The sequence below is a fragment of the Salmo salar genome, chromosome 13, assembly GCF_965601325.2.
Source record: "Salmo salar chromosome 13, fSalSal1, whole genome shotgun sequence".
NCBI lineage: Eukaryota > Metazoa > Chordata > Actinopteri > Salmoniformes > Salmonidae > Salmo > Salmo salar.
In genome coordinates this window covers 30,355,299-30,379,483 of record NC_138303.1, presented here as the reverse complement: position 1 = coordinate 30,379,483, position 24,185 = coordinate 30,355,299, and the positions used below count along the sequence as shown (strand labels likewise).

Here is a 24,185-nt window from a genome sequence, read left to right as displayed (position 1 = left end):
TGTCATGAATACAAAGTGTGATGTTTGAGGCAAATCCAACAACACATCACTGAGCACCACTCTTCATATTTTCAAGCATGGTGGTGGCTGCATCATGTTATGGGTATGCTTGTCATCGGAAGGACAAGGGAGTTTTTTAGGATAAAAATAAATGGAATAAAGCTTAAGCACAGGCAAAATCCAAGACGAAAACCTGGTTCAGTCTGCTTTCCAACAGACACTGGGAGATGAATTCACCTTTCAGCAGGACAATAACTTAAACAGGTGAAAGCTTTGATCCTTACTGATGTCACTTGTTAAATCCACTTCATTCAGTGTAGATAAAGGGGACGAGACAGGTTTAATAAGGATTTTTAAGACTTGAGACTATTGAGACATGGATTGTGTATGTGTGCCATTCAGAGTGTGAATGTGCAAGACAAAATATTTAAGTGCCTTTGAACGGGGTATGGTAGGACATCCAGCCAACTTGACAAAGGACAACTTACCAAAAGTAATTCTTAAACCGTTTAAACTAGCGATACTAAACGATCTTCTTCATGTTCCGGCTATCCTAACTTCCAATTCTTAAAACACTTTGATCAACAATAACTATAAACATTTGCATAAATTATTATCGGCACGCCTGCTCCCGCTTCCCCTCTCAGCCGAATCGTCGGGCTCCCACGCCTCAGCCGAATCGTCGGGCTCCCACGCCTCAGCCGAATCGTCGGGCTCCCACGCCTCAGCCGAATCGTCGGGCTCCCACGCCTCAGCCGGCTAGTCTAGCGCCATGCCTTGGCCGGCCCATCAGGCTCGCCCAGGTGGGACGCCGGGTGGCAGGAGTACTGTCACACCTGCTCCCGCTTCCCCTCTCTGGCACTCGAGGGCGCCAGGCTGCCCTTCATCACACACATCTGTCACCATCATTACGCGCATCAGCACTCATTGGACTCACCTGGACTCCATTACCTTGTTGATTGCCCCTCCTATCTGTCTGTTCCTCGGTTAGAGCCGTGTCAGCATTATTGTTGTTTTGTTTTCCCCTGTCCAGATGCTGTCCGTGTTTCATTAAATGTTCACTCCCTGTACTTCCTTCTCGTCTCCAGTGTCGGTCCTCACCATTAGAAAATGACTCACTAACAGTAACTCTTGAACCGTTCAAGCTAGAGACACCAATCCAACTTTCTCATGTTCAGGCTATCCTAACTTCACATTATTAAAAACTTGGAATCAACTATAATTGTATAAAAAATAATTATATAAATTAACTCCAGCCACCCCAGAGACACATACCAGCTCTACTGGTAGTACTGCTACAACCAACAGTACTAAACCTGCACATGTCGACGACACAAGTTGTTCTGCTTCCACTAGCACATCCAATGCTAGCATCAGTAATTCTATATGTTGTTAGCCCAGCTAGCATGGACACTGACAGTTGTGAATCTGATGCAGGGGAAGAGCTACTGACCCCTTACAACGGGAAAGCACTGAACAACAGACAGGGACGTTGGACCATCGAAGAGGAGCAAATATGATGAGAACTACATTGATTTGGGGTTCACTTGTATTGGGAGTAGTGCCTTTCCTCAGCCACAGTGTGTGCAAAAGTACTATCACAACTTGATGAAACAAAACATACCAATTTGAAAAATAAGCCACATAGTTTTTTGACCGAGAATTAAGACGACTTTCGAGTAGTAAGACATGTATAAAAGCAACAGATACCATTAATAAGAAGGGTATAGAAGCATCTTATATGGTGAGCTACCAAGTGGCTAGGACAGGCAAGCCCCATACTATTGTGGAGGACTTCATTCTTCCTGCTGCCACGGATATGACTGGGGGAATGCTGGGGGAAAAGGCAAAACAAAACTATACAATGTCTCCATCAAACAACACTGTTTCACGCCGCATCGGTGACATGGCAGGAGATGTTTTGAAACAATTACTGCTTATCATACAAGCCAGTGAATTCTATGCGTTACAGCTGGACGAGTCAACAGACGTGGCGGGCCTGGCACAGCTCCTGGTATACGTCCGTTACGTTTATGAGGGGTCAATTAAGGAAGACATCCTCTTCTGCAAACCACTGGAAACCAGGACAACAGGAGAGGATATTTTTAAAGTGCTGGACAGCTTTGTGACATCAAATGGACTTTGGTGGTCAAGATGTGTTGGTATCTGTACTGATGGAGCAAAAGCCATGAGAGGGAGATGGAGTGGTAACGCACAAGCAAGCAGTTGCTCCTGACGCCACTAGGGTACACTGCAGCATCCTCCGAGAGGCTCTTGCTGCCAAGGGAATGCCTGACAGCTTGAAAGACGTTTTGGACACTACAGTGAAAATGGTTAACTTTGTTACAGCAAGGCCCCTGAACTCTCTGTATTTTCTGCACTATGCAATGATATGGGCAGCAACCATGTAACACTTTTACAACATACGGAAGTGCACTGGTTATCAAGGGGCAAAGTATTGACAGGTTTTTTTAAATTGAGAGACGAGCTTAAAGTTTTCTTTACTGACCATCATTTTCACGTGTCTGACCACTTGCATGATGACGAGTTTCTCACACAACTGGCCTATCTGGGCGATGTTTTTACTTGCCTGAATGATCTGAATCTAGGATTACAGGGACTCTCCGCAACTATATTCAATACGCGGGACAAAATTGAGGCTATGATTAAGAAGTTGGAGCTCTTCTCTGACTTCATTAACAAGGACAACACACAGGTCTTTCCATCATTGTATGATTTTTTTGTGTGCAAATTAACTCAAGCTTACAGACAATGTCAAATGTTATATAGCGAAGCACCTGAGTGAGCTGGGTGAGCAATTACGCAGGTACTTTCCCAAAACGGACAACACAAACAACTGGATTCATTATCCCTTTCATGCCCTGCCTCCAGTCCACTTACCGATATCTGAACAAGAGAGCCTCATCGAAATTGCAACAAGCGGTTCTGTGAAAATTGAATTTAATCAGAAGCTACTGCCAGATTTCTGGATAGGGCTGTGCTCAGAGTGTCTTGCGTTGGCAAATCATGCTGTTAAGACACTGATGCCCTTTGCAACCACGTACCTATGTGAGAGTGGATTCTCGGTGCCCTGGTCCTAAGAGATCTTTGTCGCTTCCCACGAGCCGGGTTGTGACAAAAACTCACACTCATTCTTATGTTTAATAAATGTATCGTATAGTTTGTGTGTGTGGCAGGCTTACAATGATGTCAAAAAACAACATTTGAGAGTGCGCTGACCCTGGTGCTAGAGGGGGTAGACAGCTGGAGGTTGAATGTTTGAAGAGGTATGGGACTATAAAACGTTTGGGAACCACTGCTCTAGTACATTGTGATGTAATGGCGTGGGTAAGAAATGACAGATTCAAACCTTAGAGGCACTAGTCATTACTGTTCAAAACTGAGTGTAGAAACACTCAAGTTACAAAAGTTACAACGGGAGTGGGGTGGAAGGGTCGTCAACCTCGTGACAAGATCACTAGGTGTTGTAAGGTAACAACCGGCCTTATTTCAGAAAGCAAAGCACATCCTGCACTTCACTCTCACAAATCCCTTGCACCCATAACAATGAGACAACTTACATTGGATTCCCGACAGTGCCATCTCACTTCTGACACCAGTGTAGCGAATTCAAAGGGTAGCCCAAGCAGAACTTGAACCTGGGTCCCTGCGACCATCAGCCCAACACCTTATTAAGCATTAGCCCAAGGGGCTGCAACCTCTGAACACAAGGTTGCTAGAATGTGTATGTAAATATAATGCAAACAAGAACTTGTCAACAACCTATCAACAACTTCTCACCAAGTTCAAAGTCAACGAGTTCCTCAACAATCTGCCAAATAAGTAAAAACAACATTTGTCAGACACTTGGATAAGATTGTGCGATGGCTTGTTCTGAATGACTTGATTGATTGTATCTTTGCAAAAGTTTTCTTGACAACTTAAAAATGTAAAGTGTTAATTGAAAGTGACATCACTTACTTTTTTCTGTACTCGTCTCTATCTCTCTTGATTTTAGCCAACACATTGTACAGGGCTCGCAGTTCAGGTGTGACGGTATCGACTTGAACTCCAACATCAACACCATCTGCCTGCATCCATGACATCCTGGGGCTGTGGAGCCTAGTCTCGAGTCGGTCCCCAAACCTCGTGTGGGTGTAGTTCCATATCGTACCTGGTGGGCTTACCCGTGGCTGGTACCCAGCCAGAGACAGGTCCAAAGAGCCCGTTTGGGTTGTTTGTTCTCGGCTGAAGTACGCTCTGTAGCGGGATTGCTCTAATGCTTGCAGTAGTTGATTTTCTAACAACTTGTTTCTACGCTCCAATTCATGAACTTTAGCTAGGAAACATCTAAATCGCAGGTTAAGTGTTTTCAAGGCATGAATATTGGAACCCAAATCGGTCCGTAGGGCACTAGACACCCTAGCACTAGTACCGGACGCTGGCGCTCCAACGGGAACCCCAGCGGCACCCGGAGATTGCGAACCCTCAGCAAAAGCCATCGAATTCATCATTTCGTTTGCGTTAAATGGGCAATACATTAAATAACAAATCGCCACGGTATTCCGAGGGGCTTAACTGGTCAACTTCAATTAGCCTGTTACTCCTAGGCCTACTGTATTTTTCACCCGCGCCCTGCCGTAAAAATACGCGGTCGGCGATGATGTGATTCTTTGAAATGAGCTTATGCGACTACAAATCTCGCAACCATTGCTGTGAACGCCTTGTCATTGTGTCATCTTGGACAATGTAGGAATGTAGACTCGACATAAAGATAAACGCCGTATGTCACCTTCTTCATGATGCTCTTGTTAATGGCGAATGCATCTCCATGCAAAATAGTTAAGGACGCTATGTAGCCTGCGCACCTTCTCTGTATTGCTGCGGATATTTTAACTAGTTTTTGCAAAGTCATTCGCCTTCATTCATTTCTCCTGCGCCGCCCATCCTTTTTGATAGAGTCGTCCCAGTGAGTTGCCGAATACGCCTGAAATCAAGGCTCTGTCCCTATTACTGGTATTATGTTACAGCCAAATGAAAACACGCCCCACCCGCCCGCCAGATAACTTGCCTGAATATTCTGAAATAAATGTGTTTATTTTTAGAAAGATATGTTTAGAACATGCCCATTCAAGCTTAACTAACTTTAGATTTCCTAACGAACCAGAAAATCAATAGTTATTTCTGATTGTTTATCAAAGTTATCTGGTCAACTAATTTATCCTGCTATGTATGCATGTATGTATGTGCAGTGCATTCGGGAAGTATTCAGACCCCTTCCCTTTTTCCACATTTTGTTACGTTACAGCCTTAATCTAAAATTGTTTAAATAAATAAAAAAATCCTCATCAATCTATACACAATGCCCCATAATGACAAAGCGAAAACAGGTGTATCCATTTTTCCAAATGTATATATATAAAAAAGAAGTACCTTATTTACATAAGTATTCAGAGCCTTTGCTATGAGACTCGACATTTAGCTCAGGTGCATCCTGTTTCCATTGATCATCCTTGAGATATTTCTACAACTTGATTGAAGTCCACCTGTGGTAAATTTTATTGATTGCACATTATTTGAAAAGACACAACTGTCTATATAAGGTCCCACAGTTGACAGTGCATGTCAAAGCAAAAACCAAGCCATGAGGTAGAAGGAATTGGCCGTAGAGCTCCGAGACAGGATCTTGTCGAGGCACAGATCTGGGGAAGAGTACCAAAACATTTATGCAGCATTGAAGGTCCCCAATAACACCGTGGCCTCCATCATTCTTAAATTGATTGATGAGGGGGAAAAACTATTTAATCAATTTTAGAATAGGCTGTAATGTAACAAAATGTGGGAAAAGTGAAAAGGTTTTGAATACTTTCCGAATGCACTGATACCCATCTGGTGAGATTTGCTGAGCTTATGCTGTAGGCCTACTGGCCATAATAATAATAACAGAAGTCAAAATGCATTTTACTCCGGCTGCCAATGCATGCTACTGTAGACTAGGCCTACGTTGTTCGTGTCCTATCGCTACTTCCATTTTATTCAAACTCACAAAATACAATTGTGGTAATATGAATTTAATTGTAAAGACTTTCCCCTTTTTCTCAGATTCACCAAATATCGCTGAAAGGCTAACTGCGGACGAAATTGAATTCGGCACAATGGACTGCACTGCGTTTAGCGGTCATGAAAGTTGGCTGCGATTTCAGCACCTAGTCAGTGGACAGCGCCACGGTACGGCCAGCTATAAATGAGCTAAGATTGAAGCACCAGAGGTTGGTGTGGCTTTCCCATTATTTTATGGAGGATTTAAAGAAATTGGGTGGTTATGTTTTTTTGTACACAAATGAAGCATTATAATTGTATGTTCTTCCTAACACACACACACACACACACACACAATGAAACAGGACTGTTATCTAGAAAATATTTTATTATCATAATTTTGGTTGTTAAATACACAATGGCATAGTCAAGATATGGAAGAGACTCAACCAAAGTAGAATAAAGGAAGTTTATGATATGGCTCATATTTCCCAAACTGTATTAGTAGATCTCTTCAATATCATGCGTTGACTGTTCAAAATTGCATCAGTTCCAAAAAAAATCTTCCATTAGTAGAAATTCCAAAATATGTCCTCTATGGCTCACTCTCCAGTCTCAATGACCATGTCCTCCATCACTGTGGACTGTGTGAGCTGTCTCTATGAGATAAGTCTTTGTAGTGTGTAAACATATAGGCACTTTCTGTATGACTGGCCATTTAGCCTGTGTGCAGTGGGGCAAACTGTAGCATAGCGCCTTGGTGGGCTGTAACAGTGGCTCCACTTCTGTTGCCCTCCTTTCCTTCTCTCCTTCCTCCCTTTCCCCAGGAGGGACTATTTATTGCACATAACCTCAAATAAAAACATCAATGACAAAACCAAGACAACTGGCTAAAAACAGACTAAAAGGTGTTAAAAGACAATGACAATGTCTTGCAGTCCCTCTGCTTTGCATTGGTCTGAGTGTCTATGTCAGTGCAGTCACCCCTTGGCCTCCTACTCCTCCTCCAGATCTAGACCTCGATGGTCTTGAAGTACATGCGGGCGTAGATGGTGTCTAGCTGGCTGTGCAGGGCATGGAAGGAGGGCCGCTTGGAGGCCTCTGGCTTCCAGCACTCCAACATAATGCGATAGATGTTGGGGGGACACCTACTTGGACAGGACAACCTGTAGCCTGTCGATAGGAGCTCCAGCACCTCCTTATTGCTCTTTCCTATGTGTGTGTTTGTGTGAGATCAAGAGCAAAAGAGAGAGAGATTGAGAGAGAGAAAGAGGGAGAAGAATAAATATTATTCAGAGGGATAAATATTATCAGTCAGAGGGAAATATTCAAAAGCATTTTTACAGATAGAGGTAATAGATTAACTGTAATGAGGGTTGACTTTTTCTCGTGATACGTGTTGTATAATGGTAAAAATAAGAATATTGTCTTGAAAACGTTTGACACACACACCGTCGTATGGCATCTTTCCTCGTGACATCATCTCATAGAGCAGCACACCGAAGGACCAGACATCAGACTTGACAGAGAAACGCTGGTAGAGCGCAGCCTCAGGGGCCGTCCATCTCACTGGGATCTTAGTGCTTCTGCTGGCTGTGTACACACTGTCCTACACACACACACACACACACACACACACACACACACACAGAGAGAGGGGACACATATCCAACCATTTGTGTTTACTAAGAATTTCTTCATATTCCTATGGAAATGTCCCAATAATTGTTTTGCTTTTTAAGCAAGAATCCTTGCTTTATCTGAGAATGAACAATTTCGCCTTGACCAAGATAAGTAAGCCCAACATACAGTATATTTTTCTAAAGCATTAGTTAACCTATAGGTTCTCCCTCTTCATTTCTCCATACATTTCACATTCATGTCACATCCATTCTATCCTTACCTTAATGATCCGTGCTAGTCCAAAGTCAGCCACCTTACAGACCAGGTCATCTCCCACCAGGATGTTCCTGGCCGCCAGGTCCCTATGCACGATGTGTCGGTCCTCCAGGTAGGCCATGCCCTCACCCACCTGGCTGCCCATGTAGATGAGGTGGGCAGAGGACAGCACATGACCCTCCGTCGCTGAGAACAGCATAGTGAGTGCACAGGTTAGGATCTGTCAAGCATGATAAGGTCTGCATAGTTACTCATTTGCTTTAACATATACGTTTATTAGTTAAAAACATTTAAATCTCAAACAGATCTTTGTCAGGTGACCTGAGTTGGAGCTATTTAATATGCAAGCCATATATGATTCCTGCTATTACATAATTTTTTCAGCCAAGCACCCAATGACCACTTGAGGTTTTTGAATACTTATGTTATTGGTCAAGCATAATCATCTGTGAACACACACACTGAATGCAATGTAAAGACTGGGGAACAGAGGGGAGGGTGTGACTGACTCACTGCCCAGGTAGGACTTGAGATTGCCCTTGGTCATGAGCTCAGTGACGATGTAGACGGGGTCTCCCCTGGAACACAGGGCCAGCAGCTGGATCAGCTTGGGATGGTGGAGGTTCTTAAGTGCCTGCACCTCCTTCACAAACTCATCCTGCTTAGTGTCCTCTGCGAGAGAGAGACAGAGAGAGAGGGGCTGAGGTCAGTGCTGTCCAGGTGATAAGGAGCTTAGGACTGACCCTATGTAGTATTATAATCCCTTTATAAACAATGTGAGAGCCCTGACCTGAATGGACTGACTCAGTTAGAGAGTATGTAATTGTGTGTTTTGCGCATGCATGCATTCCTGCTTTTTATAACCTTTTGCCATTGCAGCACTTGCCCATCTGCATTATGTCTTTGAAAATAATTCCCTCATCAATAGTCACTCATCAAATATTTGCCAAAATTCTGCTTGTAGTGTGCTGAATCATGTATTAATATGATAACAGCGAGAGCTAGCATGCTTACCTTGTTTGAGCATCTTGATGGCCACCACCTTGTTCTGGTTGATCCACTGGGCCTCCCACACCTCCCCAAAGTGGCCCTCCCCCAGCTTCCTTTGCAGTTTAAACTCCTCCCGAGGATGCTCCCAGGGCTCCATGTCAAACAGCTCCCTCTGGGGACACAACAACAACACTGTTACAAGCAGCCTCACACAACTGGACACCACAACACTGTTACAGCAGCACAGAACACAGCTATCGGGTATACTTTCAAATTCTTGAGCTGTGCTTCATTTTGTTTTCCCAGTACAATGGAACCAATGAAATAGTCCCAAAAGTGCAAACTACAAGCAAAATGATTACGCATTTGTTTGTCAAATAAAATCAAATAGTATTTCTCACAAGCGGAATTTCCCGTGAAATGCTTACTAACAAGCCCTTAACCAACAATGAGTTAAAAAGTAAGAACATTAGCAAATAAAAATAGAAAATAGTATCACAATAGATTACAATAATGAGGCTTTATAGAAGGACTACCTGTACCGAGTCAATGTGCAGGGGTACGAGGTAGTTGAGGTAATATGTACATGTAGGTAGGGCTAAAAGTGACTAGGTAATCAGGACAGATAATAAACAGAGTAGCAGCAGTATGTGGCGTCAATATTGTGACGACCCTCCCACTCTGTCTGCCGAATTCTCTCTCTTTGCTCTTGTTTTCCTTAATAGGATGTTGGTGAGCGGACCCGGGAGGATCGTCAGCGAAAGGATAAATGCACCTCTTCCCCATTCATTGGGAAGACTCTCTCCATGCAGACACTGATAGATTTTGGTTGTGGCTGTTTGTTTGCGTTGGCACCTTTCAACACCCCTCATTATCACATTTATCCATGCAACCACTCACTTACACTACTGATTACTGACTAAACACACACACACCATTGCTAATTGTATTTAGTTGACTTTAGTTAATAAATATATTTAGTTATTCTTATCTCCAAGTCGTCTCCCTTTATGTTACGGGCTTCGAGCCGGTTCGTGACAAGTGGGGGCTCATCTGGGAACTTAAGGTTGGTTCCTAGACATTTCGGCGTCTAGCACTTTGTTACATTATGAAAGACTAATACCATTGTCATTTGGCTTACTAGTATGTGTGTTGTGTTTGGGAGAAAACGTGGAGTTAAACTCTGTAGGTGTTTTGTTTGCATCTTTTGTTACAGCTTGTTTGAGTTGTAATGTTTGGTGCCCAGTACTGGTTACCTTTGTATGGTAAAATTGCCACTGCGGTGGATAGTTTGTGTGCTGCGTTGGAGAAAGTACATTGGTTAGTTTCCAGGCCCCTGCCCAGGCTGGAGACTCTTGCGCTACTCGCTGTTGGGACATCGGTCCGAGGAGGTGAGTACAATCGGCTGTGTACCTCAGTGGGAGATTTGGGTAGGGTAGTGACATTAGCTACCTGGAGCTATAGCTTTTTTTTCCTATGTTAGGCTTAGTGTTTTACTTTGGAATACGTTGGGCATGGTTAATGTTTGTTATTTTTGTGTGGTGTCTGTGGACTGAGCAGTTGTCTCGGGGGCACATCCGTGGCTTGGTGGAATCTGCCAGCGTGCTGGGGGGTTTACTTCCTTGCCAGTGGGCTACAGTGTGTAATTATCCACCACAAATCCGCATGAAGACTAGGGTTGAGTTACTGTAGGTTTTGGGGAAGCTCCATATATCTCATCTCTCTTCTCTGGTGCCCAGTGTGATTGTCATTTCTCTGGTTGTGGTCTGGTGTGCTCAGCAGAGGGGAAGAGTGAGATTCTTTGTATTTTCTTGTGACTATGGCGTCTTACGTAGATGAGTTCATTCGCTTTCCATCAGAGGAACTGTTAGAATTATGTACTAAAGAACAGCTGTTGAAGGTTGCTGAACACTACAAGGTTGAAATTAGTGATAAACGTCCAATTCTATTAGGTTGATATTGAAGGCCAATGGAGTGGTATTCTTGAAGTTACCACTGGGGTAGCTTCTGCTGAGGACTCTCCGTCTCCCTGTAACGTTACAATGGCTGCTCCATCGGTTAGTCCTAGTAGTCTTCTTTTTGAACAGCAGAAAGAACTGCTTCTGTTAAAGCTAGAGCATGATCGGCTAAAGTATGAAAAGGAATTGGAATTTAAAACAGGATTTGGAGTGTGCTAAAATCGAGCTGCAACAAGCGGCTAGAGCTGGTTAGGAAAGGTCTCAGGGGAGAGTTTGCTCTGGGAAGGTGACCCAGATGTACCTAGGGGTCGCTCCTCTTTTGGTTGTGCCCCGGACACGTTTGATATTGTTGGGAATTTATGGTTGTTGCCTACATTTTATGAAAAGGACCCTGAGACATTCTTTTCGTTGTTTGAGCGTGTTGCTGACGCTAGGAGTTGGCCTGATTCTGACCGAACTTTAATGTTGCAGTGTGTGCTGACTGGTAAAGCGCAGGAAGCATATTCAGCTCTTAATGTAGCCGACAGTGTCAGTTATGATAAGGTTAAAACGGCTGTTACAGATTTACGAATTGGCTCATGAGGCTTACCACCAACGATCTAGAACTTTAAAAAGGGATGATAAACACTCAAGTTGAGTTTGCGCGAGAATTATCTTCAGTTTATTCGCTGGTGTTCCGCCTCTGCAGTTATGTCTTTCCAATGGCTGTGTGATCTGATTATGTTAAGGCAATTTAAGGACATAATCCCTGATCGTATAGCCACGTACATTAACGAACTAAAAGTAAAGATTCTCGCTGAAGCTGCGGTTTTGGCGGACGAGTATGTTTTGACTCACAAAAGGGTCTTTGCAGAGCCCTGTATTCGGAGTGAGTGGGGGCGTTCGGAGTGATTTGGGCCTCGCTCACCGAGATACTTTGGTTCATGGGCAGAGTTTCATTCAGCTAGGGTTGAGCCTGAGTCCCGTGGTAAAGCTGACTTTGGTCAAGTGTCACTATTGTCAAGGTTCAGGTCATTAGAAAAACAAATGTCCAGTTCTCAGGTCTAGGGGTAAATTCAGTACGTGTGCTTACGTTAAAATCTAAGCCTACGGCGTTAGCTGCGTCTGTTCCACATCAGTTCACTCCTGACACATTGTCTCATGCCCAGGGGCATGTGAAAGTCCATATTGATCCAGACTATTTATCTTTCATTACGGAGGGTTTTGTGTATGTTAGGAAGTAAGGACCTAGTGCCAGTGAAGATCCTGAGAGACACAGGTGCCTCTGAATCGTTTGTGTTGGAGTCTGTGTTACCCTTCTCTGCTGAGACTGATTCAGGGAATAGTGTTCTAATTAGGGGAATAGGTTTGAACACTGTCAGTTCCATTACATAGACTGATGTTGGATTGTGGACTGGTGAAAGGTGAGGTTGTTGTGGGGGTGCGTCCTTCGTTGCCTATTGAGGGTATCGATGTTATCCTTGGGAATAACTTGGCTGGTGAGTGTGTATGGCCTGTCGTGTTTCCATCTCTAGTGGTTTCCGCTAAGCCGTCATTTGTAGGGATTCCTGATGAGAGTGCGCAGAGTTACCCAGAGGTGTTCTATGAGCCAGGGCGACCTGGTCACTGCGCCGGCTAACGAGAATACCAAAGAAGTCTGTCACTGCTTTCCCTGTTATCCCGTTATCGGTATCCCGTTATCGGTATCCCGCTCCGATCTAATCAACGCGCAACGGACTGACCCCACATTAGAAGAGTTGCGTGACCAAATTGTGCCTGTGGAACAGTTGGGAGATGTCGCCCATGGATATTTTCTCCAAGAGGATGTCCTGATGAGAAAGTGGGTGTCTCATGGTAGTTGTTTTCTGGGGGAGGCGATTAGTCAGGTTGTTGTACCAGTTAAGCTTCGTGAGTTGGTGTTGACAACTTCCCACAACGACGTTGCTGGACATATGGGTGTGAGGAAAACCTACCACCGCATATTAAGACGTTTATTTTGGCCTAGGTTAAAGAGGGATGTTTCTGAGTTGATCAAACCTTGTCACACCTGTCAATTAACTGGTAAACCTAATCAAGCTATGAAGCCGTACCACTGTTTCCTATTCCTATACTCAGCCAACCTTTTGAGTATCTGACTGTTGGTCCTCTACTACTCTTTTTAGATCGAGGCAGTTACCTGTTCACTGTGATGTGTCAGACCACTAGGTTTCCTGCTGCCTATCCTCTCTGGTCTATCACCACTAAGTCTGTGTTAAAAGCTTTGACTCAGTTTCTCACTGTTTGGAATCCCTAAGGTCATTCAGAGTGATCAAGGATCTAATTTCACCTCTAATCTCTTTGGTCAGGTTCTCCAACAGCTCCATATTAAACACAATTTGTCTAGCGCCGATCACGCGCAAAGTCAAGGAGCACTGGAACGTTTCCATCAAACGCTTAAATCTTTGTTGAGAGCTTATTGTACTGAGATGGATAAGGATTGGGAGGAGGGGTTGCCTTGGTTACTTTTAGCTGGTAGGGAGGTTTCAGAGTATGGGTTTCAGTCCAAATGACCTTGTGTTTCATAGGGTGTGTGGACTTCTATCTGTTCTCCAGGATGACGAAGTCTTCCGAGCCCTCTCAGTCCCTGTTATCTTGTGTGTGATTTCCGGGCGACGCCTGTACGTCACTGGTGAAATGGCTAAAGAGAAGCTATCATCTTCACAGGAGAGGATGAAGGGCATATTTGATCGGTGAACTGAGTCTCGTCACTTTAGTCCATGTGACCAGGTTCTTGCTCTGCTGCGAATTGTTGGTTCTCCTTTTCAAGCCAAGCTTCAAGGGCCATATACCGTTGTGAGCCAGTACACTGAGCAAAACTATCTAGTTGCCATTCCAGAACGGAGAAAAGCACATCAACTGTGCCATGTAAATTTGTTAAAACCCTATTATGCACGTTCCTCTGAGACTGAACAGTGGGAGTCTACAGAGGACGGTAAACCTGTTCTTTTGGCCGATACCGTTCTTGTCATGCTAGGTCCGTGCATGAGGAGGAAGATGTTCCTGGTCCCGACGATTGCATACTGCAGGGTAGATTGAAAAATTCAGACACTGGATATTTTAGACAGCCTTCTCACTCATCTACCTGTTGATGGGCGGAAAGATGGTTGGTCTGATTCAGCGATTTCCAGGTTTGTTTTCTGATACACCTACACGTACAAACTTAATAGAACATGAAATTGACATTGGGGATGCTGACCCCATTCGTCAGCGGTTCTATAGAGTTTCTTCAGAGAAACTGCGTTGTCTGGATGCTAAGGTCAGGTACATGCTGGAGAGTAAGATAGCAGAGCCTTCTTTCTCCAGTTGGGCTTCTGCCTGTATCTTGGTCAGTAAACCGGATGGGACAAACAGATTTTTGTATGGACTACCGTAAGGTAAAGTGTCACTAAACCAGATTAATTTCCTCTTCCTCGGATGGAGGACTGCATTGATCAAGTCGGCGCAGCTAAGTTTGTGAGCAAATTTGACCTGTTAAAGGGCTATTGGCAGGTGCCACTGTACTCGTATTCGGTTATGAGTTTCGGCCTGCATAATGCACCTGCCACTTTTCAGCGACTCATGAACAGGGTTGTCTCCGGTCTGGCCGGGTGCGCTGTTTATCTGGACGATGTAGTGATATATGCAGATACTTGGGAGGAACATCTGTCCCGTATTCAAGCCTTGTTCAACCACATTTAGCCTCACGATAAATCTGGCTAAATGTGAGTTTGCTCAGGTGACCATTACATACCTTGGAAAGGTGGTTGGGCAGGGTGAAGTGCGTCCTGTTCGGGCTAAGGTGGTAGCTATTGATGCTTTTCCACCACCAACTACTAAAAAGGAACTGATGCGTTTCTTGGGAATGACTGGTTATTATCGTAGTTTTTGTAGGAACTTCTCTGTGGTCGCTCCCTTGACAGATATGCTGAAAGCTAAGGCTGTTTACTTATGGTCTTCTCGTTGTCAACAGGCTTTTGAAGATGCAAAGAGGTTGCTTACCTCAACTCCGGTGCTGGCTGTTCCTCGCGTGGATTTGTCATTTACATTGCAGGTGGCTGCTAGTCATGTGGGGGCAGGTGCAGTTTTGCTGCAAGCAGATGTGTCGGGTTGAGAGGCCTGTTAGTTTCTTTTCCAAAAAGTTTAACCATTATCAGTTGAACTACTCGGTCATTGAAAAAGAAGCGCTAGCACTCATTTGGGCGCTACAACACTTCGAGGTCTGTCGGGAGTAGTACCTATTGTGGTCTACACCAACCATAACCCTCACCTTTTTGAGGTCCATGATGTGTCCTAATCAGAGGATAATGAGAAGGTGTTTATTTTTACAAGCATTCCATCTCGATGTGCGGCACATCCGGGGGACTGATAATGTCATTGCTGACGTGCTCTCTCGTGTGCCCAGTTCCTTAATGTCCACGTGACTGACCACTTATTTTGTGTTTGGTATTGTCCTGTTCTGTCGCTCCTGTCTGTTCCCTTCTGGTCTCGTTTTCTTTCCTCTTCAAGGTTGCTTCCTGTCCGCAAAGGTTGCTGAGGTCTGGGGAGGACGAGGTTGGCTGGGGCAAAGGGACGCAAAGGCTGGATCAATTTGTAGTGACTGGTATTTGATCATATTACTCCAGTGCTAGCCTCCCTACACTGGCTTCCTGTTAAGGCAAGGGCTGATTTCAAGGTTTTACTGCTAACCTACAAAGCATTACATGGGCTTGCTCCTACCTATCTTTCCGATTTGGTCCTGCCGTACATACCTACACGTACGCTACGGTCACAAGACGCAGGCCTCCTAATTGTCCCTAGAATTTCTAAGCAAACGGCTGGAGGTAGGGCTTTCTCCTATAGAGCTCCATTTTTATGGAATGGTCTGCCTACCAATGTGAGAGACGCAGACTCAGTCTCAACCTTTAAGTCTTTACTGAAGACTTATCTCTTCAGTAGGTCCTATGATTAAGTATAGTCTGGCCCAGGAGTGTGAAGGTGAACGGAAAGGCTGGAGCAACGAACCGCCCTTGCTGTCTCTGCCTTGCCGGTTCCCCTCTTTCCACTGGGATTCTCTGCCTCTAACCCTTTTACAGGGGCTGAGTCACTGGCCTACTGGTGTTCTTCCATGCCGTCCATGGGAGGGGTGCGTCACTTGAGTGGGTTGAGTCACTGACGTGGTCTTCCTGTCTGGGTTGGCGCCCCCCCCCTTGGGTTGTGCCATGGCGGAGATCGTTGTGGGCTATACTCGGCCTTGTCTTAGGACGGTAAGTTGGTGGTTGGAGACATCCCTCTAGTGGTGTGGGGGCTGTGCTTTGGCAAAGTGGGTGGGGTTATATCCTGCCTGTTTGGCCCTGTCCGGGGGTATCATCGGATGGGGCCACAGTGTCTTCTGATCCCTCCTGTCTCAGCCTCCAGTATTTATGCTGCAGTAGTTTGTGTCGGGGGGCTAGGGTCAGTCTGTTACATCTGGAGTATTTCTCTTGTCTTATCCGGTGTCCTGTGTGTATTTAAATATGCTCTCTCTAATTCTCTCTTTCTGTCTTTCTCTCGGAGGACCTGAGCCCTTGGACCATGCCTCAGGACTACCTGGTATGATGACTCCTTGCTGTCCCCAGTCCACCTGGCCGTGCTGCTGCTCCAGTTTCAACTGTTCTGCCTGCGGCTATGGAACCCTGACCTGTTCACCGGACGTGCTTGTTGCACCCTCGACAACTACTATGATTATTATTATTTGACCATGCTGGTCATTTATGAACATTTTAACATCTTGACTATGTTCTGTTATAATATCCACCCTGCACAGCCAGAAGAGGACTGGCCACCCCTCATAGCCTGGTTCCTCTCTAGGTTTCTTCCTAGGTTTTTGGCCTTTCTAGGGAGTTTTTCCTAGGGAGTTTTTCCTAGCCACCGTGCTTCTTTCACATGCTTTGCTTGCTGTTTGGGGTTTTAGGCTGGGTTTCTGTACAGCACTTTGAGAATATCAGCTGATGTACGAAGGGCTATATAAAAATACATTTGAAATTTGATTTGATTCTGGGGTATTTGTTGGTCCCAGTTTTATGGGGGAACCCTCCCACTGTCTGCCGAATTCTCTTTGCTCTTGTTTTCCTTAATAGGATGTTGGTGAGCGGACCCGGGAGGGTCGTCAGCGAAAGGATAAATGCACCTCTTCCCCATTCATTGGGAAGACTCTCTCCATGCAGACACTGATAGATTTTGGTTGAGGCTGTTTGTTTGCGTTGGCACCTTTCAACACCCCTCATTATCACATTTATCCATGCAACCACTCACTTACACTACTGATTACTGACTAAACACACACCATTGCTAATTGTATTTAGTTTACTTTAGTTAATAAATATATTTTGTTATTCCTTATCTCCACGTCGTCTCCATTTTTGTTACGGGCTTCGAGCCGGTTCGTGACAATATGAGTTTGTGCAAAAAAGTGTTGTTACCACATCCACAAAGTCAAAATTGGCTGTAATCTTTTATTTTATTTTTTATATTTGGTCTTAATTTAAGGTTAGGTATAAGGTTAGCATTGTGGTTATGGTTAGGTTTAAGTTAAATCAGATTTTAAATAAACAAATTGTAGAAATAGGGGGGGGGGTTATGACTTTGTGGCTGTGGTAACTAGTGACGACTGCAAAAAGGGTCAATGCAAATAGTCTGGGTAGCCATTTGATTAACTGTTCAGCAGTTTTATGGCTTGGAGGTAGAAGCTGTTCAGGAGCCTTTTGGTCCCAGACTTGGCGTTCTGATACTGCTTGCTGTGCAGTAGCAGAGTGAACAGTCTATGGCTTGGGTGGCCGGGGTCTTCGACAATTTTCCAGGCCTTCCTGACAGTGATTTACTAGGCGGACAGCATCACCCTCTGTCGAGCCTTGTGGTCGGATGCCAAACAGTTGCCATACCAAGCGTTAATGCAGCCGGTCAAGAGGCTCTCAGTACTGCAGCTGTAGAACGGTTTGAGGATCTGAGGACCCTTGCCAAATCTTTTCAGCCTCCTGAGGGGCAAGAGTCGTTGTCATGCCTTCATGACTGTGTTGGTGTGTGGACCATGTTCATTTCTTAGTGATGTGGACACAGGAACTTGATTCTCTCGACCCGCTCCACTACAGACCCGTCGTGTGTGTGATGCTCAGATGGCTTTAGTACATTGAAAGATACAGAAACTTCCCTCACACAGGCTCTTTTAAAAATACAAATGTATTATTTGATACTTAGGCTCATAGATAATCAAGTGCTACAAAATAAATGTTTCAATCAAGAAATAATCTACAAAGGATGATTTATATATATACTTAAATGATTACCAAGTTTACATTGTGATTGTCTTGGCAACTCAAAATACACATGGTTAAATAAAAAGAAAAACTACCAATGAAATGTAACATCTGCTCATTTCAATCTCATGAAGAGATTTAGAAATACATCTTGGCTTTCCTTTCAAGAGGCTCAGTCTAAAAGTTTGTTTCATACAACAAAACGAGGAAGTTACAGAAGTGTCAACTGCATTAAAGACATGCTAGTCTTGGTATGAGCTTCTCATTTACTCTTTTCTCAAATTGAACATGGAGGACAAATGCTTTTGCCACAACTACACCTACAATCAAATTGTGTATAAAATGGCAACAGTCTAACTGCTAATAAATATAAATGCAAATACCAAAATTGAAAAGCATAAAATGGTGAAATAAAGAGGGCCTGAAGTGAGAGGGGGGGGGGGGGGGGGGGAGTGCGTGTGTGTCTGCGGGGCTTTCCACAGCCTCTGATTCAGTCACATCTCCGCTGGGAAGGAAGAGAGAAGAGATCCGATCACGGAGAGGTCTCCAGTAAAAACAGCCTGCTACTACACTACCGCTTCTTGATTCCGTAATGATGTCAAAGTAAACACATAATTCTAACATGATTTGATTTTGGGAATTTGTTTGCCAAAAACTCTGGATTTGTGTGTGAGATCTGGGTGGTATACACACCTGCTGTGCACATGGCTCATCCAGAGGCACTCCTAGACTCCTGGAGTTGTTCTGGTAGTATCGGATAAGCTCCCCCAGAGTGGCGAAGGAAATCTTGTCTGACACAAAATACGCACCGATCAATGAACGCTGGATTCGGAAATGGAACACTTTCCCAATGTTTCTGGCTGTGGAGGAAAGGGCAAACATGATTTGACTGTTTTATATTTTTTGATACATTTAAAAAGCAGGGTGGTTTACACACAGTATTCCTTTTTAAATGTCTTATGTCACACCCACACTTGGCCAAAGTAATATTAGCAACAGGACATATGAGCACTGACTTGGACATGGCTTACAGAACAGTGGGTGATCAGATGATGGTGGTTCTCAACTATGGAAGTACTTTATTGCCACCCATTGGTGAATGAATGACTGCACTTTCTTTTCCACTGGTATTTGTTTGCATAGTATTTAATAGTGAAATTGTGTGGTAACAACATAATTAAATATTAGAACTCTAATGTAATGTAATTTAATTGGATGTCTGTGGGTAACACTGGGTCCTTTCTGGTATTTAGTTAAATTAATTCAGAGCTACCCAGTAGGCTACCAAATGGTGCATATGGTGCTTGTGTTAATGAATTACCAAGTAATTAACATGTGACCATGCAATATGGGCTTACCTGAGATGGTGTATTCATCACTGTGGCTCTCGCTGATGCGCACCAGGAACGAGCCATCCTTATTCTGAGAGGCTAGGAGCAGTTTCTCAGCCTTCAGCCGGTTGATGTTCCCATAGTACCACCTCAACAGACAGACAGATGGATGAACAGGCAGACAGGGAAAGAGGAAAACAGACAGACAAAAAGAGACACATGCACAATTGCACACAGGAGCAGACAAGAGCACACACACCGACACAGACACACCGACACAGACACACACACAAATTTCCCCTAAAAATCAACCGCAGTGAACCCACCCAATATCAATGTAATCTAATAATTGATCTATTTCTCAAACTCAAGCTGCTTTGAGTGGAAAAGTAGGTGTGGTTCATAGGCTAGACTCCATTCAGAGAGTAAGGAAGGCTATTTACAGTAATTAACAAGAAAGGGTGTGGCTGTGCTGTGCTGCAAACACTAGGTACATTTCCATGACGCTCAGGTTTCACCTGAAACTCTGTCAGGTGCGGGTGTGAGCTGAGTTGAAAGATTATCATTTGTCAAAAGTTGTGTCCACTGCTGTACTTCGTATGCAGTAGTTACTAAAGCTAAAACTTGACTGCAGTTGCACCAATCTGACCACAAAGACAGGAACTTTATTTGTAAACGGTAACGGTAGCCACATACAGAGGCATTGTGATATACTACAATGCTGTCAACTGTGCAGTAGTAAACATGAAGGGCTGCTGTCTCACTTCTCTGTCAACAAACATTGACATTATTTAATCTGAATTAGTTCTATGTGAAATAATGACCATGCCAAATCTTTTTTTTTTGAGCCTCAAATAAACATTATGTTAAATATAGCCTACCCAGTAAGCAAAAAGACGTTGAAAAAAAACGTATAAAAGACGTATCTTATGCATTTTCCGGTTGTTGAAAAGACGTATTTTACGTACGTTGCAATCCGGTTAAAAATTATAGTAGAAAATATGTATTTTCCAGAAGTTGAAATCAGGTAATCTTTATTTCTGAATAAACGTTGGAAATACATAATTTACAGACTTTGAAAATACGTATTTTTTTAGGTCATTGATTCTATGGCCAAATTTCAACAGCACATATTGTACATTCTCATTGAAGTAAGCATTATATCACAATACTAATTTTTCAATAGATTTAATATAGGAAAGATGTGCCAACTGAGGTTGCAAAATATAATATTTATAATCGCTCCCATCTGTCAACTGCACTGTATTCAGACCCCTTGACTTTTTCCACATTTTGTTACTTTACAGCCTTATTCTAAAATGTATTAAATTGTTATTTTTGCACATTTATTAAAAATAAAAAACAAATATTAAATGTACATTTCAGACCCTTTACTCAGTACTTGTTTGAAGCACCTTTGGCAGCGATTACAGCCAGGAGTCTCCTTAGGTATGATGCCCCTGTACAAGCTTGGCACACCTGTATTTGGGGAGTTTCTCCCATTCTGCTCTGCAGATCCTCTCAAGCTCTGTCAGGTTGGATGGGGAGCGTCGCTACACAGCTATTTTCAGGTCTCTCCAGAGATGTTCAATCGGCTTCAAGTACTGGCTCTGGCTGGGCCACTCAAGGATATTCAGAGACTTGTACCGAAGCCACTCCTGCGTTGTCTTGCCTGTGTGCTTAGGGTCGTTGTCCGGTTGGAAGGTGAACCTTCACCCCCAGTCTGAGGTCCTGAGCGCTCTGGAGCAGGTTTTCATCAAGGATCTCTCTGCACTTTACTCCGTTTATCTTCCCATCGATCCTGACTAGTCTCCCAGTCCCTGCCGCTAAAAAACATCTGCTTGATGCTGAAACCAATATGCTTCACCGTAGGGATGGTGCCAAGTTTCCTCTAGACGTGACTCTTGGCATTCAGGCCAAAGAGTTCAATCTTGGTTTCATCAGACCAGAGAACCTTGTTTCTCATGATCTGAGAGTCCTTTAGGTGCCTTTTGGCAAACTCCAAGTGGGCCGTCATTTGCCTTTTACTGAGGAGTGGCTTCCGCCTGGCCACTCTACCATAAAGGCCTGATTGGTGGAGTGCTGCAGAGATGGTTGTCGTTCTGGAAGGTTCTCCCATCTCCACAGAGGAACCCTTCTCCCCCGATTGCTCAGTTTGGCCGGGCGACCAGCTCTAGGAAGAGTATTGGTGGTTCTAAACTTCTTCCATTTAAGAATGATGGAGGTCACTGTGTTCTTGGGGAACTTCAATGCTGCAGACATTTTTTGGTACCCTTCCCCAGATCTGTGCCTCGACACAATCCTGTCTTGGAGCTCCACAGCCAATTCCTTCGACCTCATGGCTTGGTTTTTGCTCTGACATGCACTGTCAACTGTGGGACCTTATATAGACAGGTGTGTGCCTTTCCAAATCATGTCCAATCAATTGAATTTACCACAGGTGAACTCCAAACAAGTTGTAGAAACATCTGAAGGATGATCAATGGAAACAATATTCACCTGAGCTCAATTTTGAATCTCATAGCAAAAGGTCTGAATACTTATGTAAATAAGGTATTTCTATTTTTATTTTTAATAAATTTGTCCGTCGGACTGCCAGATGGTGAAGCGTAATTCATCACTCCAGAGAACGTGTTTCCACTGCACCAGAGTTCAATGACGGAGAGCTTTACATCACTCCAGCCAAAGCTTGGCATTGTGCATGGGGATCTTAGGCTTGCTCGGCCATGGAAACCCCTTTTATGAAGCTCCCGATGAACAGTTCTTGTGCTAACGTTGCTTCCAGAGGCAGTTTGCAGTTTGGGACTTGGTAGTGAGTTCCAAACTGCCTCTGGAAGCAACCGAGGACAGACGAGTTTTACACGCTATGCACTTCAGCACCACTTGTGTTGCCTACCACTTCACGGCTGAGCAATTGTTGCTCCTAGAAGTTTCCACTTCACAATAACAGCACCTACAGTTGACCGGGGCAGCTCTAGCAGGGCAGAAATTTGACAAACTGACTTGTTGGAAAGGTGGCATCCTATGAAGGTGCCACGTTGAAAGTCACTGAGCTCTTCAGTAAGGCCATTCTACTGCCAATGTTTGTCTATGGAGATTTCATGGCTGTGTACTCAATGTTATACACCTGTCAGCAACGGTGTGGCTGAAATAGCCGAATCCACTAATTTGAAGGGGTGTCCATATACTTTTGTAAATATAGTGTTATGTTTTAGCCAAATCAAGGCCGGTCCAGATGGAAGATGTTGCAGGTTGGGGGTGCTGTGGTTTTGTTGCCCGAGCTACGCTAGAAAAGGCTATATTGGTCCGCTAATACAGAACTAGTAAAGGCCCAGCGTACTACTTTTGTGAAGAAAAAATATATAATTATACATTTTCAGCAGTATACCCCCTACTTCCCGCGGCTATGGGTCCAGAAATCAATTAAGGCCGGTCCAGATCAGACCAAAAAAATATAATAATAAATACGTCCAAAAAGATGTCGCTGTAGGTTGTGGAATACCTTACTGGTAAACCTGGTAGGTTAAACATGATCCGATACAATATGGTGGACAAAAGCCAATCAAACCCGAAACGAGTGAAAGAAACATGGTGAAATCTCAACTGCATATTATGAATGAAACAATATTGAGGTTGACCGCGCGCATATACGCGCCACTCACTTATGATTAGCGAACTCGTCCTGTAGAATGGCCACATATGTAGCCGGGACCAGTCCGGACTCCATCGAACCGGTAAGTTTTTTGGCAAGCACATAATCCCCCCTCTTTTCTATTACTGACAGCTTGTCACCTTCCTTGATAGTCAGCTCCTCCTCGCTCCTGGCTTCGAAATCGAAAAGAGCCGCATAGAGCTGAGTCGGTTTCTTCTTGGGGGACGGGGCACGGATATCACCTGAAATAGTGGGGATTTCAGCTGGTCGGGTCATATTTGGGTAATGGAATTCGGGCCATATCCAGTTCCATAGTCGACTACAGCATGGCATGCAACCACGACAACAAACCTCCATCCCAAGCCAGTCGCAACGCCGAGGTATCCAGGTTTCTTTAGGGAACCGCGACAATACGACGCGAAAATAAATGTGTTAATAGGAAAGCCAGAGGCCTATACAGTTTCGAGACGTCTTCGAGCTGCCCTTTCTCTCCTTCACAGCACACATAGTGCGGCATCAGCGATAATTAGGTTGATAATCAGGAGAAACCTGTTTTGTGTCGAGATAGATCAGGGACACAATACTGTTGGCCGTGGGAATGCGGAAACGAGATATCCATGTCCAATTGTGCCCACATTGATCCTGTCATTTACCAAGTGCGCCTAAAAAAAGAGGAAATAGCCTACCTATACTTGTCCTCCAATGAATGATAACCAAATACCGCATCTCTCTGGAATACGGTCAAAATCTGTGCACTGCAAGTGGCATTTGCTGAGCCAGGTCCACAAAATGCGTTTAGTCAGGGTTTTTGTTTGGAACACTAGACATTTCCCGCTATCCCCACGTCTGTGAACCTGTCCGCCTGCTGTTCGTGCTTGGCGGTTAAATCAACAACACCCCAGAGTATATCTGTCCATCTACAACTACACCATTGACTCTGGTGCAAGTGATACAGGAAGTGCGTATAGGCAACACACAGTTTTTAATTCCACATATATTATACGTAATTCTCCTTATCAATATACTAATACATTTGTTTTACTGTTAAAAA

The 24,185-nt window shown here is 44.1% G+C and overlaps 2 protein-coding genes across 2 annotated transcripts in view; both read right to left on the bottom strand.

Annotated features, from left to right (window-relative positions):
• LOC106566805 (intermediate filament family orphan 2) overlaps positions 1 to 5,160 on the bottom strand; it is a 28,801-nt gene extending 23,641 nt beyond the window's left edge. The window contains exon 1 of the mRNA XM_014135220.3: positions 3,982 to 5,160. Coding sequence (XP_013990695.1) covers positions 3,982 to 4,541 — 560 coding nt within the window. The 5' untranslated portion in view covers positions 4,542 to 5,160. The remainder of the gene's footprint in view (positions 1 to 3,981) is intronic.
• Positions 5,161 to 6,409: 1,249 nt separating this feature from the next.
• Positions 6,410 to 24,032, bottom strand: LOC106566804 (tyrosine-protein kinase Srms). The gene is made up of 8 exons (XM_014135219.3): positions 23,145 to 24,032; positions 19,510 to 19,631; positions 18,845 to 19,011; positions 8,953 to 9,100; positions 8,452 to 8,610; positions 7,943 to 8,124; positions 7,492 to 7,648; positions 6,410 to 7,251 (listed from the first exon to the last, which is right to left on the bottom strand). The coding sequence occupies exons 1-8, from the start codon at positions 23,489 to 23,491 to the stop codon at positions 7,052 to 7,054; spliced, it is 1,482 nt and encodes a 493-aa protein (XP_013990694.1). The 5' UTR covers positions 23,492 to 24,032; the 3' UTR covers positions 6,410 to 7,051.
• Positions 24,033 to 24,185: the final 153 nt, after the last annotated feature.

Bases quoted from the DNA above. Each gene is read 5' to 3' on its own strand.
- LOC106566804 (XM_014135219.3), bottom strand. From the start codon at position 23,491: ATGGAGGTTTGTTGTCGTGGTTGCATGCCATGCTGTAGTCGACTATGG. The intron at 8,611-8,952 runs GTAAGCATGCTA...TCTCTCTCGCAG, and splicing joins CATCAAGATGCTCAAACAAG to AGGACACTAAGCAGGATGAG. The intron at 8,125-8,451 runs GTGAGTCAGTCA...TGCTGTTCTCAG, and splicing joins TCTCAAGTCCTACCTGGGCA to CGACGGAGGGTCATGTGCTG.